This window comes from Erigeron canadensis, chromosome 7 (assembly GCF_010389155.1).
Source record: "Erigeron canadensis isolate Cc75 chromosome 7, C_canadensis_v1, whole genome shotgun sequence".
NCBI classification, from domain to species: domain Eukaryota; kingdom Viridiplantae; phylum Streptophyta; class Magnoliopsida; order Asterales; family Asteraceae; genus Erigeron; species Erigeron canadensis.
This window is the reverse complement of record NC_057767.1, coordinates 33856627-33870966: the sequence shown is the minus strand read 5'-3', so window position 1 is coordinate 33870966 and position 14340 is coordinate 33856627. Positions and strand designations below refer to the sequence as shown.

At 31.7% G+C, this 14340-nt stretch overlaps 2 protein-coding genes across 4 annotated transcripts; one reads left to right on the top strand and one right to left on the bottom strand.

The window, feature by feature from the left end:
* Positions 1 to 494: 494 nt before the first annotated feature.
* Positions 495 to 3498, bottom strand: LOC122608162 (H/ACA ribonucleoprotein complex subunit 3-like protein). Of its 3 annotated transcripts, none has more exons than XM_043781254.1 (4): positions 3428 to 3498; positions 3160 to 3232; positions 1193 to 1235; positions 495 to 829 (listed from the first exon to the last, which is right to left on the bottom strand). In XM_043781254.1, exons 2-4 carry the CDS (start codon positions 3211 to 3213, stop codon positions 732 to 734), a joined length of 195 nt encoding a protein of 64 aa, XP_043637189.1. In that variant the 5' UTR covers positions 3214 to 3232; positions 3428 to 3498; the 3' UTR covers positions 495 to 731. The 3 variants fall into 3 exon arrangements, with proteins under 3 accessions (XP_043637189.1, XP_043637190.1, XP_043637188.1); XM_043781255.1 differs by having other exon boundaries at positions 3474 to 3492; XM_043781253.1 differs by lacking the exon at positions 3428 to 3498 and adding an exon at positions 3323 to 3414.
* A 6547-nt stretch (positions 3499 to 10045) lies between these two features.
* Positions 10046 to 14037, top strand: LOC122607011 (uncharacterized protein At1g03900). The gene is made up of 3 exons (XM_043779928.1): positions 10046 to 10701; positions 12437 to 12793; positions 13712 to 14037. Exons 1-3 carry the CDS (start codon positions 10192 to 10194, stop codon positions 13784 to 13786), a joined length of 942 nt encoding a protein of 313 aa, XP_043635863.1. The 5' UTR covers positions 10046 to 10191; the 3' UTR covers positions 13787 to 14037.
* The last annotated feature ends 303 nt before the right edge of the window (positions 14038 to 14340 follow it).

Here is a 14340-nt window from a genome sequence, read left to right as displayed (position 1 = left end):
TGCACATAATTGCCTCTTTCTTTGCAGGCATGTCACAACTGATTTAATTTCATCAAAAGCATTTATGCTTCTGCTGATAAGTAGAAAATTAACAATCAAACCATCTCTATAGAAGTCCCATATGATAGAATTTATAAACAAACAAATTTAATGATTAATGATAAACAATGAAGAACTAAAATCATAGTTTCCACAAAACACAAGAAACCACATTCAATAATAATATCTTTGACGAGCTCTGTTAGGATGCAACACATGGAGGTAAAAACTTGACAAGGGTCTCAAGGTGCATATGAAACGTGGTAAAATACATTGTCCAATGAAGTAATATTATACAGTAAAGTAAGTATGTCCGGTGATGAGGCACAAGAGAAACTATACTGCAACAATGAGTAATATTAACTTGCCCAGAACGTTGCTTGATAAAAGTAAGCAATTACGCATTATTAATCAAAATCAACCTTTTGCGCTACTGATAACTTCTAATGAACATATTTAAAGCAAACTTCAGAACTGCAATTAATACTAATTCATATCATGTTTACATACATAGTCACATCAACAAAAGTTGCACCCTACAAATGAACACTAGGCGGCTTAAAACTAATGAAAACAAACCATCCATGTTTAGAATAGGCCACAGTTCAACAACACTAGCTAGTACCCTCTAAACTATTTGGAATACCCAAGCCTACACACACAATAAGCGGCATCCAAGAAAGCAGAACTGCTCAGTACTTGCGGGGTGGATGTTGGGTTGGCAGCAAGCCGAAACGCTTCTTCAAGAGAACCCTTTGCCTTGAGAACTTATCATCCGGTGAAAACCGAGCTGCAATTGAAAGAAAAATCAAGAGTCCATCACCAAAAGTAATGTTATGTAGATGTGTTACATTCAACAATAATGGCCGGGTAACGGACGTAAACTTAAAAAGAAAAGTAGAAAACAGATCCAGTTGACCAGCCAACATTTTTAGATAATCAAAACGTTTAATATACTAACATATAGAGCTACTCTTAAAAAGAATACTCCTAATCGAGTATCTCAATGTGATGACCACCCTTATGTGGTCATCAAATTGAACCCAGCAGTTCCTCTATAAGTCAATTTAAGCAAAGTTGAAAGTAATCATGTTGTCATTTGGTTAAAACACATGCAGCAGCCTACATATACGTGATAGATATAAAAATGTACCAGGATGAGCAGACTGTGTGGCTAATCCAGTAGGTGATTCTTTCTGCACATCCATAAAAAAAAATGATCAATTTAGTGCCTCAAAACTCTATTTACATAAAACACGAACATGTATTAGCATCTGTAAAAGGAGTAAGAAAACAAGCTTGAATTCACCTAATCAGATAATGCAAGAACCGCACTATTATTGCACAGAAATGTGAGTCTATAATAAAATGTTGCATTAACACAATCGATTGATGCAGAACTGCAAGCCTATGATTGAAGGTTGCATTAACACAATATATTGATGGACTGGGATATATACGAATTGCATAAAAATCAAGCAGAATTTCCTCCCAAAACTTTTATGCAGTTATAGCAAGTTTCAGTTAAACTAGCTAAATGACTTCACGTAAAAGAAGAATATGGTCCCCAGGTATTCTCTTATTAGCCTTGGTAATATGTCGTGGTTCATTATCTTTCTTAAAGTTTTACTACAAAATGAACTCAAGGTAGCATAAACTACTAACACATCAGTTAAAAATTCATCTTCAAAGAAGTTTGTGTCTCCAGATTCTATATCAATCCATGATTCTTAGTCTGCGATTGGCGTATCCAAAAAAAAAAAAACACTTTCAGTAGTTGAGGCTCCTAAGACTGACCAATAGTATAAGAGCACAATTATAAGCTGACCATACATGAACCTTGGGTAGTCCAGGTTCGGTTTCCTGCCTTTCCATAACACATATGACATATGGACTCGTGAAACCACACAACTAATGATCCTATCATTAGCAACCAGCTTGATCAATCCATCACAATGAGTAATAAAGTACCTATTACCTCCTAGAGTGAGTTTCATTCATCTATTAAACATCACACTGTATCAACTCTAGCAGAGGGTAACTTTTTTAACATCTGGAATAGGTCCTCTTTTACATATGCTTGACATTTTTAGAAACCATGTTTTGCATTTCTAATAATCCTATCTTTTATTGTTTATGCATTCAACAAAATTATCTCCTCTATAAGAAACTGAAAACCTGGAACCTACATTAGTCCAAGAAAAAATAGATATGACTAACCTACTAAAAAACTAACACTGCTATATGTAATGTCACACAGGAAGCCATATACACCATATCCTTTAACCAAGAAATAGACCTAAAAACAGAATCTTGTTCACGTTAAGAGGTTGACGATTATTTTTATAAGCTGCTATTCAATTATTGATGGTGTTGGGTCTGCCTTGTTGATCTAATGATGTGTACCAATCTGATTATTGCCTTCAAAGATTTGTTCCATCACCTATCTTCACAACTTTCTTTGATATATGAGGGCCGGCCTAGGCCTTCCAAACGATGATGGAAGGCGAGACAAATTAGGACCAATCTAGGGGGTCAAACTGTACATTTTCAACAATTCTAACTATGAGTAGCAGAAACAAAGAAGGTAAGGAAAAATCACTACAAACTTTACTTCCTAGAAACACACACGATAAATTCAGCCGCTTTTTTGAGCCACATTTAGTGACGCAACGCCTAAAACTCACACCAATAAATATCCACTAAATTTGTAAGAAAAATCTTCATGGAAGATTAACTCCGAATAATATCCACTATATTTGTTTTCAATCATATATGTAACAAACAAGATACTAGTAATAACACAAACTTGCTAATAAATATTACTCTATCCGTCCCACTAAACTTGTCCACTTTTATATTTTCAAAGTCAAACTTTACAAACTTTGACTATAAATATTTTTGTTTGTGTTATATAATATTTGATGAAAGTTATATGAATTGATTGTGTTTTAGATGTGTGTTTCATTTGTATAACTTTCATCAACTATTATATAACACAAATAAAAATAGTTATGGTCAAAGTTCGTAAAGTTTGACTTTGAAAATTAAAAAGTGGACAAGTTTAGTGGGTAATATATTTAAAGTTGAAAGAAAAGGGAGGTTAAAAAGAAAAAAAACCTTGGTGGTGTAAACTTTGTCACCATTTTCATTTATGTAAAATTGAAGATACATCTTAGCTTCAGATTTTATCCTGCAACAATTTAAATAAAAAAAACAGGGTTATAATCAAACTCATAAATATATACTTATACTTAGTTCAAATACACCGACAGCAACACACATAAATTCATGAAGGAAAAATTGTCGACTAGTATAAGTCTTTTATTATGCAAACTTGCAAATATATAAAAATAAAAGATAAATGGGGTTTTTATTAGGGTTTTACTTTTGGGAAAATCAGATTGTTAACAGGCTAACCCCTTTACTTTTACTTTTTGGAATGTTGTGATATAAGCTATGCGAGCCGGCTGGCTGGCTGGCTGATCGTTAGTCGTGATATGCTTTGCATTGGGCTCATGAAGTTTCAAGTCCATCAGGCCTTTCTAAGGTTTGCTAAAAATGGACTACTTGTATCTGACTCACTCTATACATAACTAGGTTAGACCCCGTGCATTGCACGTTTATATCTTACTATTTCCTATTGATTACTCATAAATTATATACGGCAAAAACGACTTTAAAAGTTGAGGAGATGATTATATATCATAAAAAAAGACGTGGATATAAATTCAAGTGTAAAAACCTGGTTAAGCTCATTCTGAGCATGTGTATATTGATTGAGGTTTTCTATTACAATGTCAACTCAGTGAGATAATAAATTAGTCATTTGGATAAAAATATGAGGTATATAAATAATTTAATCAGATAGGTAATTCATTAGTAACATAAAGGAATTATAGAAAAGAACCATGTTAGATTAACATGTACTGATCACAAGTACACGTAAAGAAATATAGATCATGTATAGCATAAAATTAATTAACATCTATATAATCTATTACTCCTTTATAATGATTATTCACCCCCCTATTTTAGGAAAGGGTTAGAAAATAGTTAAATGAAAAATTACTAGATTGCCCTTAATAAACAACCCTTATGAAAAGGGTTATTAAATATTACCAAAATTACCTTTAATGAATTAATTTACACTTTAAACCTTTATCTTCTAAAATATCACTATCATCATTGTATCAACTTACACGGTTAGATCACTTGACACCAATTGTCGATGTCATCGATCACCACCCATCACCAACACCACTAAACCACCGTCGCCGTCACCGCCGCCGCATTGCGCGGGTACAATGCTAGTATTATATAAAAGAGGTGTCCCTTGTTAAAAGTTATATGAGTCCTTTATCTTTTAAGATATTTTCATTAATTCTTTACATTACTTATTTTCACATCAATTATCTACACTCTTTACCAACAACAGTCGCCCACCATCACACAGTCGCCGCCATAAACACCGTCGCATTGTACGGGATTTTGTTAATAATAATAGATAACCTTCATCACCTTTACTTCTTGGGATAGTATTAAGAGGACATTCAAGAATATGGACGAATGTAATAATCACGAGTAAACGGAATGGAAAAGTAAATGTAATTAACATAAACAATAAATGAATGAATATAAACATATTAAGTATGTAATGATCACAAGTAAATGCAGCGGCAAAGTAGATAGTCTTGATTAATTTTTTAAACGTATGAGTATCTCTTATGATTGTCCACAATACACTTTAACCAAAATTAATAAAATACTAATCCTTCAATATATCAATAGTTTTTTTTTAAAAAAAACAACTCATTTATATCTTTCATTTCTTGTTTGGGGGTTTCAACACGCTTCAAAGAAAAAAATTAAACTTTTTTTTTATTCTGACACCGAGTTCGACGACTTCAATAAGAAAAATTAGAGAATGTGATATTTGTTTTGGTTTTCCTATAGTTTTTAATATCTTATTATTTCATATATTAGATGATAACTCAAGTCAAATCTATATTATTATATAAATATTATAATCTTATGTTTTCAACTAAGAAAAATAGGACACACGAATTGATTGAACTATTCTTAATAAATTAAATCACTACTAACCCTTAATATTAAATTATACTATCAATATTTTATATAATAAAAATCTCTATTAACTTATTTGAATCAAACACATTTACATACATCATTTGACGCCGTCATCACTATTGTGCAGATGTCGTGCAATTAATATATACAAAATTCGTATATTCAAAATGAAGTCATGTTTTGATTTGTTATAAAACTAGATTATTGTCCCGCGTAATACGCGGGTAAATATATTTTTATATTTATGTATATCAAAAATACAATTTTTTAATGGCGTCTCACTAATTTTATTATTATTTTCATTTGACTTACTCGTTACCATTTGTTACCATTTAAGTATGATTTTAAAAACCATGTGATACATTATTGATTAAATCTGATTTACTTTTGTTGTCATAATTGTGTTTAGTTATTATCATTTATTAGTATGAGTTCATTAATAACACTATAGTAAGCGAAATAATATACACAATTACTATCAATTTGGTCAACATTTTTACATTTTTGTGTTACATAAATACATTTTCTGTAAAGTATGTTAATTTGTGTTTAAGGTTTATGTGTGTAAGAGAGAAAGTAGGAAATAAGGAATAAGTTGGCTAAAAGGTTATTTTGTATTACATGGTGGAGGGGTATTTATAGGCATGACATTTGCTATAAACCCCCTCACTAATTACATAAGAGCCCTTGTCTAATTATATTACAAACCTTGTTCCTACACATGATTAATTCAAAGGACATAACTATTACATAATTACAAAACAAGCTCTAACAAATAATAAAAGCTAACATTTTCGCCCAAGTGTCGGTCACTTTTTTTCTTTTCTTTTTTGAAAAAAATTTCAAATCATAGCATTCATAGTTATATGTTTTTTTTATAAAGATGTAAATAGTATTGTTTTTTATGTTTATTTTTTTGTATCTCATAACCTTAATATATTTAATATGCACGGGTATTACCCGGGGTTATAAGCTAGTATATCATCAAAAATACAATTTTCTTAAGTAACTATTAACAAGTTTAAATGTTCAATTTGACTTAATTAACCGTTCTTTTTAACCTTGATAATTCAACAAACATTTATTGTATTGCTATTAAAAATTTTACTGATTCAATAAATTATCCAATGTCAAAAGTTATTGTTCATCCATGCCACCACAAATATCTCGATGTCATTCGAATTTTCATGTCATATCATCAAAAATATCACACATGACACATTCTCTAGACCACTCAGTTGCGAGATTGCCACAATCAAATCAATGATCATCTAAGAATCTTGTCTTATTTTCATTCGCAAATGTTCCTTAATAACATCTTAAGGGGCTATCAATGGAGTGTACGTGAGAGAATGAGGAAGATATATTCGCCCAAATACTACTACTATTTGTTTTATCTTGGAACGAAGACTTGAAATACATTGATGATTTTACCTCTAACGACATCCAAATTTTGAACCACATGTCATATCCATTTGTACGTAAATGCTAAATTAAGAGCATCTAGACCACCAAAACCTAAACCACCCACATCTTTACTTGACAAAATCTTTCAAGTTGATCCATTACATTTCATTTCTCGAGTTCGACCCCATAATATACCTCTTTCACCCAAAAAAAGTGTGATCTTAATTAATCGAAATAGAGAAAAATAATGCATCCTAAATACTCCAAGGAACATTTATTCTTGAATTGTCGAGTTAAAATCCACCATAGGCAATTCATTAGTATGGAGTCTAGATATCTTTCTATAATAACTGTGCAAAACTTACGAAATATAACCATGGACGAGACCTCACTTCAAATTTAATACAATGCAAAAAAATTTAAACATATATTTGTAATTTTGTTCCTAAAATATATTAATAAATAAAAATACATACAAACGTCATCTTCGCTGTCATAAGCCTCTTCTTTGGAAGCACATTACTAATGTTGGTAACATTAGTTTTGAGATAATTTTCTTTATTGTTAGAGTAAATATCTTGAATTGTTTTGATTTTTAATAATAATTAAAAAAAAAAGTTTGAAGAAAGGGTTTTTTCTTTATTTGGCTAAATATACAGTACATTGATAATATAGTTGTATGTAAAAACGTTATATTTTTTTCAAATTCTTTTATAATATAATCACAATAGTTATGCAGACAAAATATGTGCAAGCTAAATTATATATCATTAACTTTGATAACTATTTTATTTTGTTTAATAGAGCGCAATTTCTCCATCACCAGATACTCCAACATTGTATATCGATATTAAAAGTTGATGTTCTGAAAGTCGATACTCACCTGAGCTAAACTCGGCGTTTTCAACACGATCATTGATAATATGACTAAATCCTTCGTTAACCAAATTTTTTTAGGGGACCATTTTTAAAATCAACTTGAAAAAGAGAGTTATATTGATCGATAAGTTATTAGAGTGTATATGGTATCTTAAAATTTTCGTTTTACGTGATGATGTAATTAAAAGTTTGAACTCATCTAATGATCTTTGCTTCTCCATAAAAGAATTTAAAACTCTGTTATATATAATATAGGGGTTGAGTATTGTAAAATAAGTATTAAAAAAACAAATAAGACAAGTTCTTAACCTTTAGATCATGTTTAAATTGATGCACGAAAATTCACGAAGTAATTGATACACAATGATTTTCATGATGCACGGTGATTCTCAAGGGAGGAAAACCTATCGTTTTATTTGTTTTACTCTAATACTTGTTTATTTTATCTAAAACATATATATATATGTATACATATATATTGTGGAAACATATTTTAGTATATTAAAAGAAAGATATTATTAATATGTATAGAATAAAAGAAAGATATTATAAATATGTATAGAATAATGATAATGGTAAATTAATAATAATAGTTTGAGTCTTCTACAGTAAGTATTCACATATATATTACCTTAAAAAAAGCTCATGCATGAACAAAATTATTAATTCTTTTGAAATTAATAAGTAACAATAATTATATTTAATTCAAGATGTAAATGGGGATTTTTTGTCTAATCATATAAAGTATAAGTATTAATATTGTCATTTAATAAAGATGAAATAATTAAATTTGATCTAACGGTTATAAATCAAATATGAAGTTCATCCAAAGGTTCCTATTTGTTTAGGAATGAATTTAGGACCTTGTTATATATATATATTGGTAGATATATATGGAGATTAATATTAATTTATTGATTGATTTATATAATCGACTTTATATATGGAAGTAACTTGGACATGTTTTGTTTATTCTTGTACTTTATATATGTTATTTATTTTGGTATGTATGACGCATAATGGAGATAACAATTTATAGAAAATAGGTTTAAAATAAATTAACAAACTTCATCTTGGCTTAAATGGTTATACACTTTGCTAGGCAATTGGGAGGTTGTTTGTTCGATACCCGTCGCTAGATTTTTATGCTTATTTTTTATTTGTTATTTAAAGTGTATAGATGCAATGCCATATGTTTAGATGCAATGCCATATGTTTAGATACAATGCCATAACGCCACATAAGATGTTGAGGTGTCAAGTATATAGAGATGGAGTCTATAAACATGACACGTAGGAAAAAGATGATGTGGCGAACAAAGAGATATGTCACATCATCACTTTGAGATAAAGAATTATATATATATATATATAGAGATACATGTAAACGAATGTTATATTGATCAAATTTTGTGATAGACATGCCAATTATGATCCAAAGGGGTCATTTTTCATAGGATTTTTGACTTTCTAGGTTCGATTGGGTGAGAGCATTTAAACCGGGCACACATACATTGATTTTAACTGTTGCACGTTAAATGAATAATATAGGCGAAAATGTCACAGTGGGCTGCTTATCATGTTGAATAAAATTTGCATTGCAATAACACTCTTTTTGATTTTTGCGTCAACGTCTACATATTTTTTACTAGTAGTTCAACAACATAAGATGAGCTACCTTTTATTTTTCTTTTTTTGGTTACCTTAATTAGGCTATCTCCAATGGGGTGACTTTGGATGCCTTTAGGTGCCCTTGGATATCTTTGCCGTTGAAGCTTCTCCAAAACTAATGTTTTTTTGAAAGATGCCCTTATTTGTCCTTACCTAATATATTTTTATTTTTAGTGAAGGTAAAAAGATATGTAAGGATGTTTGTATGGTTGGAGATAAAATTATAAGATTTGAAAGATTTGTAAAGATGTATAAGGATTTGTAAGGATATGATGTGGCAACTCAAGAACAGTTAAGGATGTCTTTAGCATTGGAGATAGTCTTAGTATGTTAATGAACTAGACCCTTAAATTTTAATTTGATCTTATTTAAAACCCTCAAAGATCTTGAGCCGACATGGTTTATGTGGAAAGTTCAAAACGAATATATCTTACAAAAAATATTTGCATATCTAACTACTACGAGTATTTTTTTTTAACAAGTAAAAGCTGGATCAAATTTCTCCTTTTTTATAAATAAAGATAGAAGACAGAAGTCATTTTATTAAGACTAGCACGTTACCCGCGCAATGCGATGGTGGTCGTGACAATGCCGTTGTAATGGGGGGCCGAGTGTTGGTGGTGGAGACGGAGTTGAGTGGTGTGGATAATTGATGTAAATGATTAATGAAAATATATTAAAGAATAAAGGATTGGTAGTGTAAATTAATCATTAATGATATAGGATAGTGTATGTTGAAATATTTTAAGAGGTGCTAAGTGAACATATTACATATTTTTAACACATTCCATGAATAAAAGAGGTTATTTCTTTTATAATATAGTATAGATATATACTCGTAGAACTTTTTACTATCTTACCTACACTGGTACGAGGTCAAATTTGCGTTTCGGCCGACTATTGTTCAACTTCAAACTCACGTCTCTTCCACTATCTATATTCTATTTCTATCAGACAGTTTTAAAAATAATAATTGTAATAAAGAAAATAATACACTTCCTTGTTTTCTAAATCTCCATTTCTTCAATACTACGTCGTTTCCCATAATCACTCTCAATAATATCCAAAAATCCACATTATCTCTCAAAACAATCTCACCAAAACGATGTCGTTCGAATCCGAATTAGAAGAAGATTCCGAAACCTTCGAACACACACTACTGGTAGTCCGAGAAGTATCCGTCTTCAAAATCCCGCCGAGATCAACTTCCGGCGGCTACAAATGCGGCGAATGGCTTCAATCCGATAAGATCTGGTCCGGCAGGTTACGTGTCGTTTCATGTTCAAATAACCGATGCGAGATCCGATTAGAAGATCCGAATTCCGGCGATTTATTCGCCGCGTGTTTCGTTAATCCAGGTGAAGATAGATATAATTCAGTTGAATCCGTGCTTGATTCGTCACGTTATTTCGTTTTGAAAGTTGAAGACGGTACCGGAAAACACGCGTTTTTAGGTTTAGGGTTTAGTGAAAGGAATGAAGCGTTTGATTTCAATGTTGCGTTATCTGATCATGAAAAATATGTTAAACGAGAGATTGAAAAAGATAAGGATTCTGTTGATCAAAGTGATGACTCACAGATTAATATTCATCCTGCTGTTAATCACAGATTGAAGGTATATATTTCATTACTTACAGTTTTATATATCTATATGCGTTATTTCTTACAGTCTGCTGCATATTTAGGTATGATACATTATATATATTATTATATTATATTATTTTACTTACAGTTTTTTGTAGCTATATGTGTATGTATAGGTATGATCAGTGATTTTTTTTATAGATTGTTGTATGTATATCAGTATATGTGATTATGTATAGATGAGGTTTTGAAATTTGTTGCTGAAATGTAGGGAATTTGGTTATACTTGGAAGTATTGAAGTATAGTTGGCATTTTTCCGTACGGACTGTGTTTGATGATCAAAATGAATTTGGAGCTCATTTAGTGTAAAATATGAGGAAGTAAGGCTATATAACTGAGATTTTCGTCTGAAAGCATTGAACTTTAGGTATAATGTGACAGTAAAAAGAGATATGGGGTTAGCTTAGCTTAATTGCATTGAACTTAGGAGCTAGGTGATTGCCTCATGTAAAAAAGACTTGCTTTTTGACTAAATACTCAACCTTACTTTCCATATTTTTACAAAACTAATGCTTTAAACATGCTTAAAGTCATTTCACATAACAAATATACACAAGATACTTTACATCTTCACTTAGATACTAAAAGTTTTCAAAAAAATTGTGGTGACTAGAGCATCAATGTTAGGATATTAATATGTATTAATTTAATATTATATGTTGTATATAACTTTTTTATAAACTTATAATCTTTATTCATATATAATTAATTACATGGCGAATTTAATTGACAATATGAGAAAGACATGATAAAAATATATACAAAATACTGAATAAAGGGAAAGATTAGCGCCTAGCAGCCCCTGAAGTAACGCCAGCGCCCGAGTAGCGCTTAGGGGGATCCTTTTTAAACCAAGATTGTTGTAAGGTTGTGGTCAATTTTACTTGGAAGGGATGATAATGATTCGGTTCACTAAACAGTGATAAGAGTTTGGCTGATTCTTGAAACTTGTAGGATGTTAGGAAGTTCAAAGGTAAACCTGATGTTAGCTGACTGCTTTCTAAAAACAATGTATGCTGCTGGAAGTTGGATAATTACTGTTTCGAGTCACGGTATACCCATGGCCTATGTTTCCAGTTTTAAAATTTTCAGTTACGGACCTTGTTGGCAATGAACAAATTTGGTCTACTATAGAAATGCTAACAAGAAGATGCTGATTAATGTGGTTATAGGATAAGAAATAAAACTGTAGGGAGACATGACTAAGTTGGATTATAAAACTATCTCCAGAAATATTGTGATATGTAAGTTAAGCTTTGAAAGAGAAAAGGAGGTAGGGTTATCATGCTATTGCAACATGGTATATAGGTCTTCGAATGCATATTATATCATAGCTCGACACTGTTACAACCGAAACTTTCTTTTGACATACTCTGTAAATGTGGTTGAATAGAGAGCAGAAGGTGATTTAAGATATGTTAAATCCAGTAAGTAGCCTATGTAGCTAAAGATTGCCTATTGTTAGCCTATTAGATGGAAATAGCATAATCTGCTTAAGGTCACAATTTCTAACTGATGTCCGAGTATAGCTTTTCTAATCACCTCCACATGTGTTAAGGGTACAAAGGGTGGTCGAGTAAAACAATATTGGGTACTATGCTTTTTTGGCTGCATGCCTTTCGACTTTCGTAACGTGCTGAAAAAATATTGATTTTTTTGTTCACTAATATTAGAAAGTGCTAATTTCACGTGTTACAATTTTTAGGAAGGTGAAACTATTCGGATCAGTGTAAAAAACAAACCTGCTAGTGGAGCTGGGATGCTTTCGGCTGCTGGGCTGTCTGGGGGTGCTACCGGATCGGAAAAGATTAAACCACTGAGCCTTGCCCCTCCCCCTTCTGCCTCCTCTAGATTAAAATCTGCTGGTGCCGAGAATCTCAAGCCTTTAAGCCTTGCTCCTCCACCTACCAACTCTGTCAAGATCAGGTCTGCTATCCCACCCCCACCCAACGATCCTGCTGCTATTCGGATGACTTCGACAAATCAAAAGGCTGCTCTAAAAGGACACAACGAAGCTGCGAGAAAATCTACTGATGCTTTCACTGATTTTTCTCAAATTGAGGTATCTTTGTTAGTTGCTCTCCCGTGCTATATACTTCAACCTTAATTTTATCGTACATCACTTTGTATAAACACATTCATTGGTCGTACACATAATACGTCCCTTGTAGTTATAGCATGTCAAAAGATGTCCGTATATTGCAATTTCACCAAGGTATGTAGTTAAAAAGACTAATAATTACGTTAAAATTTGCCCTTTTTACCCTTTTTATAACATTTCCCCAAGTTTTAGCCTATGGATGCAAATCATACATTTATGAGATTTCTTCTATATAACAATACCTATTCAGCTGAAATCAATATTATGGTCATATTTTAACCTTTCAAAAGAGTTATTTTGTTTTGAACTATTTACATGCAACGAAAGGGAAAGTTCACGTAACCCTAATTCTATCGACAACTGAAACAAGTACCAAACTAGTCTAATTTTGATTATAACTCGTCTCATACTGTCATGTTTTCACTGACACAGAGGTGGCAATTTTGACCCATTTCCTTGTGAATTGGTCGATCTAGGTTGGTATATATCTCAAATGGGTCAAATTAAACCAATATAGCTAAACGGGGAACAATTTAAATTGGTTGCAAGTCACCCAGTCTATTTATCAGGCATACAAGTATACAACCTTAAGTCATCTCTTTTTTCAAGATATAGGGGTACTGTTTTCATAATCTTTATGAACTCGAATGTTTCCAGATAGAATCATAGAATTAATAAGGGACAAAAAAATTTCTGGTCAACGTTAAAAGGTGTGGTGTGTTCCAACCTGTACTTACTGAATATTACCCTTATTGGCCCTTTTACTCAACCTGAGATGCCTTTTTCTTGCCACCCCTATTATCAAGCTATTGGATATCGAATAGAACAAAATTCATGTGTTTTAAAGTATTTTATTGACACTTTCTGATAAATGCACAGAGGAATCTTCCTTCAACGACTGGATCTGGATCAAATCAAAGTAAAACCACTGCAGCTGGATGGGCCGCATTTTGACTTTCTCAACTAATACTTGGCGAGTATTCAACATATTCTTCTGTTATGATTGGAAAAAGCAGAATAGATGCAACAGAAGGTTCAATACGGCATTACGGCTCATCATTACAAATAATTGTAACCAGAATATGTCAATACACTTCTTTTAATGTGCATTATGTGTTCGACCATGTGTTTCGTATCTATATGTACAATTCTATGACAAAGTCAGTCCTGTTTCACTCAATGCTGAGATCTCGTGTTCTTGTTCACTGTACCATCCATAGGTAAGTCATTTACATTTGGTTCTCATAGGTTGTTTGAGACTTGCCCCTTTTTATGTCGTTGATGATACTAATTATTTGTTTACCGTCAATATGTGATCTTTTACAACTTCTAATGGTGTTAATAGCATTTGTTATTGACTGTACAAAAAATGTTAGTGCCTATCTTGCCTTGAGTCCGGTGTGTGTTTATCAGAGGCTCATTACCATTGCTAATAGAGTTGAGCAATTTGAACCAACTCAGAAGTTTGTGACGACTCGAGTTGATTTTTTATTAAGCTATTTGAGCAG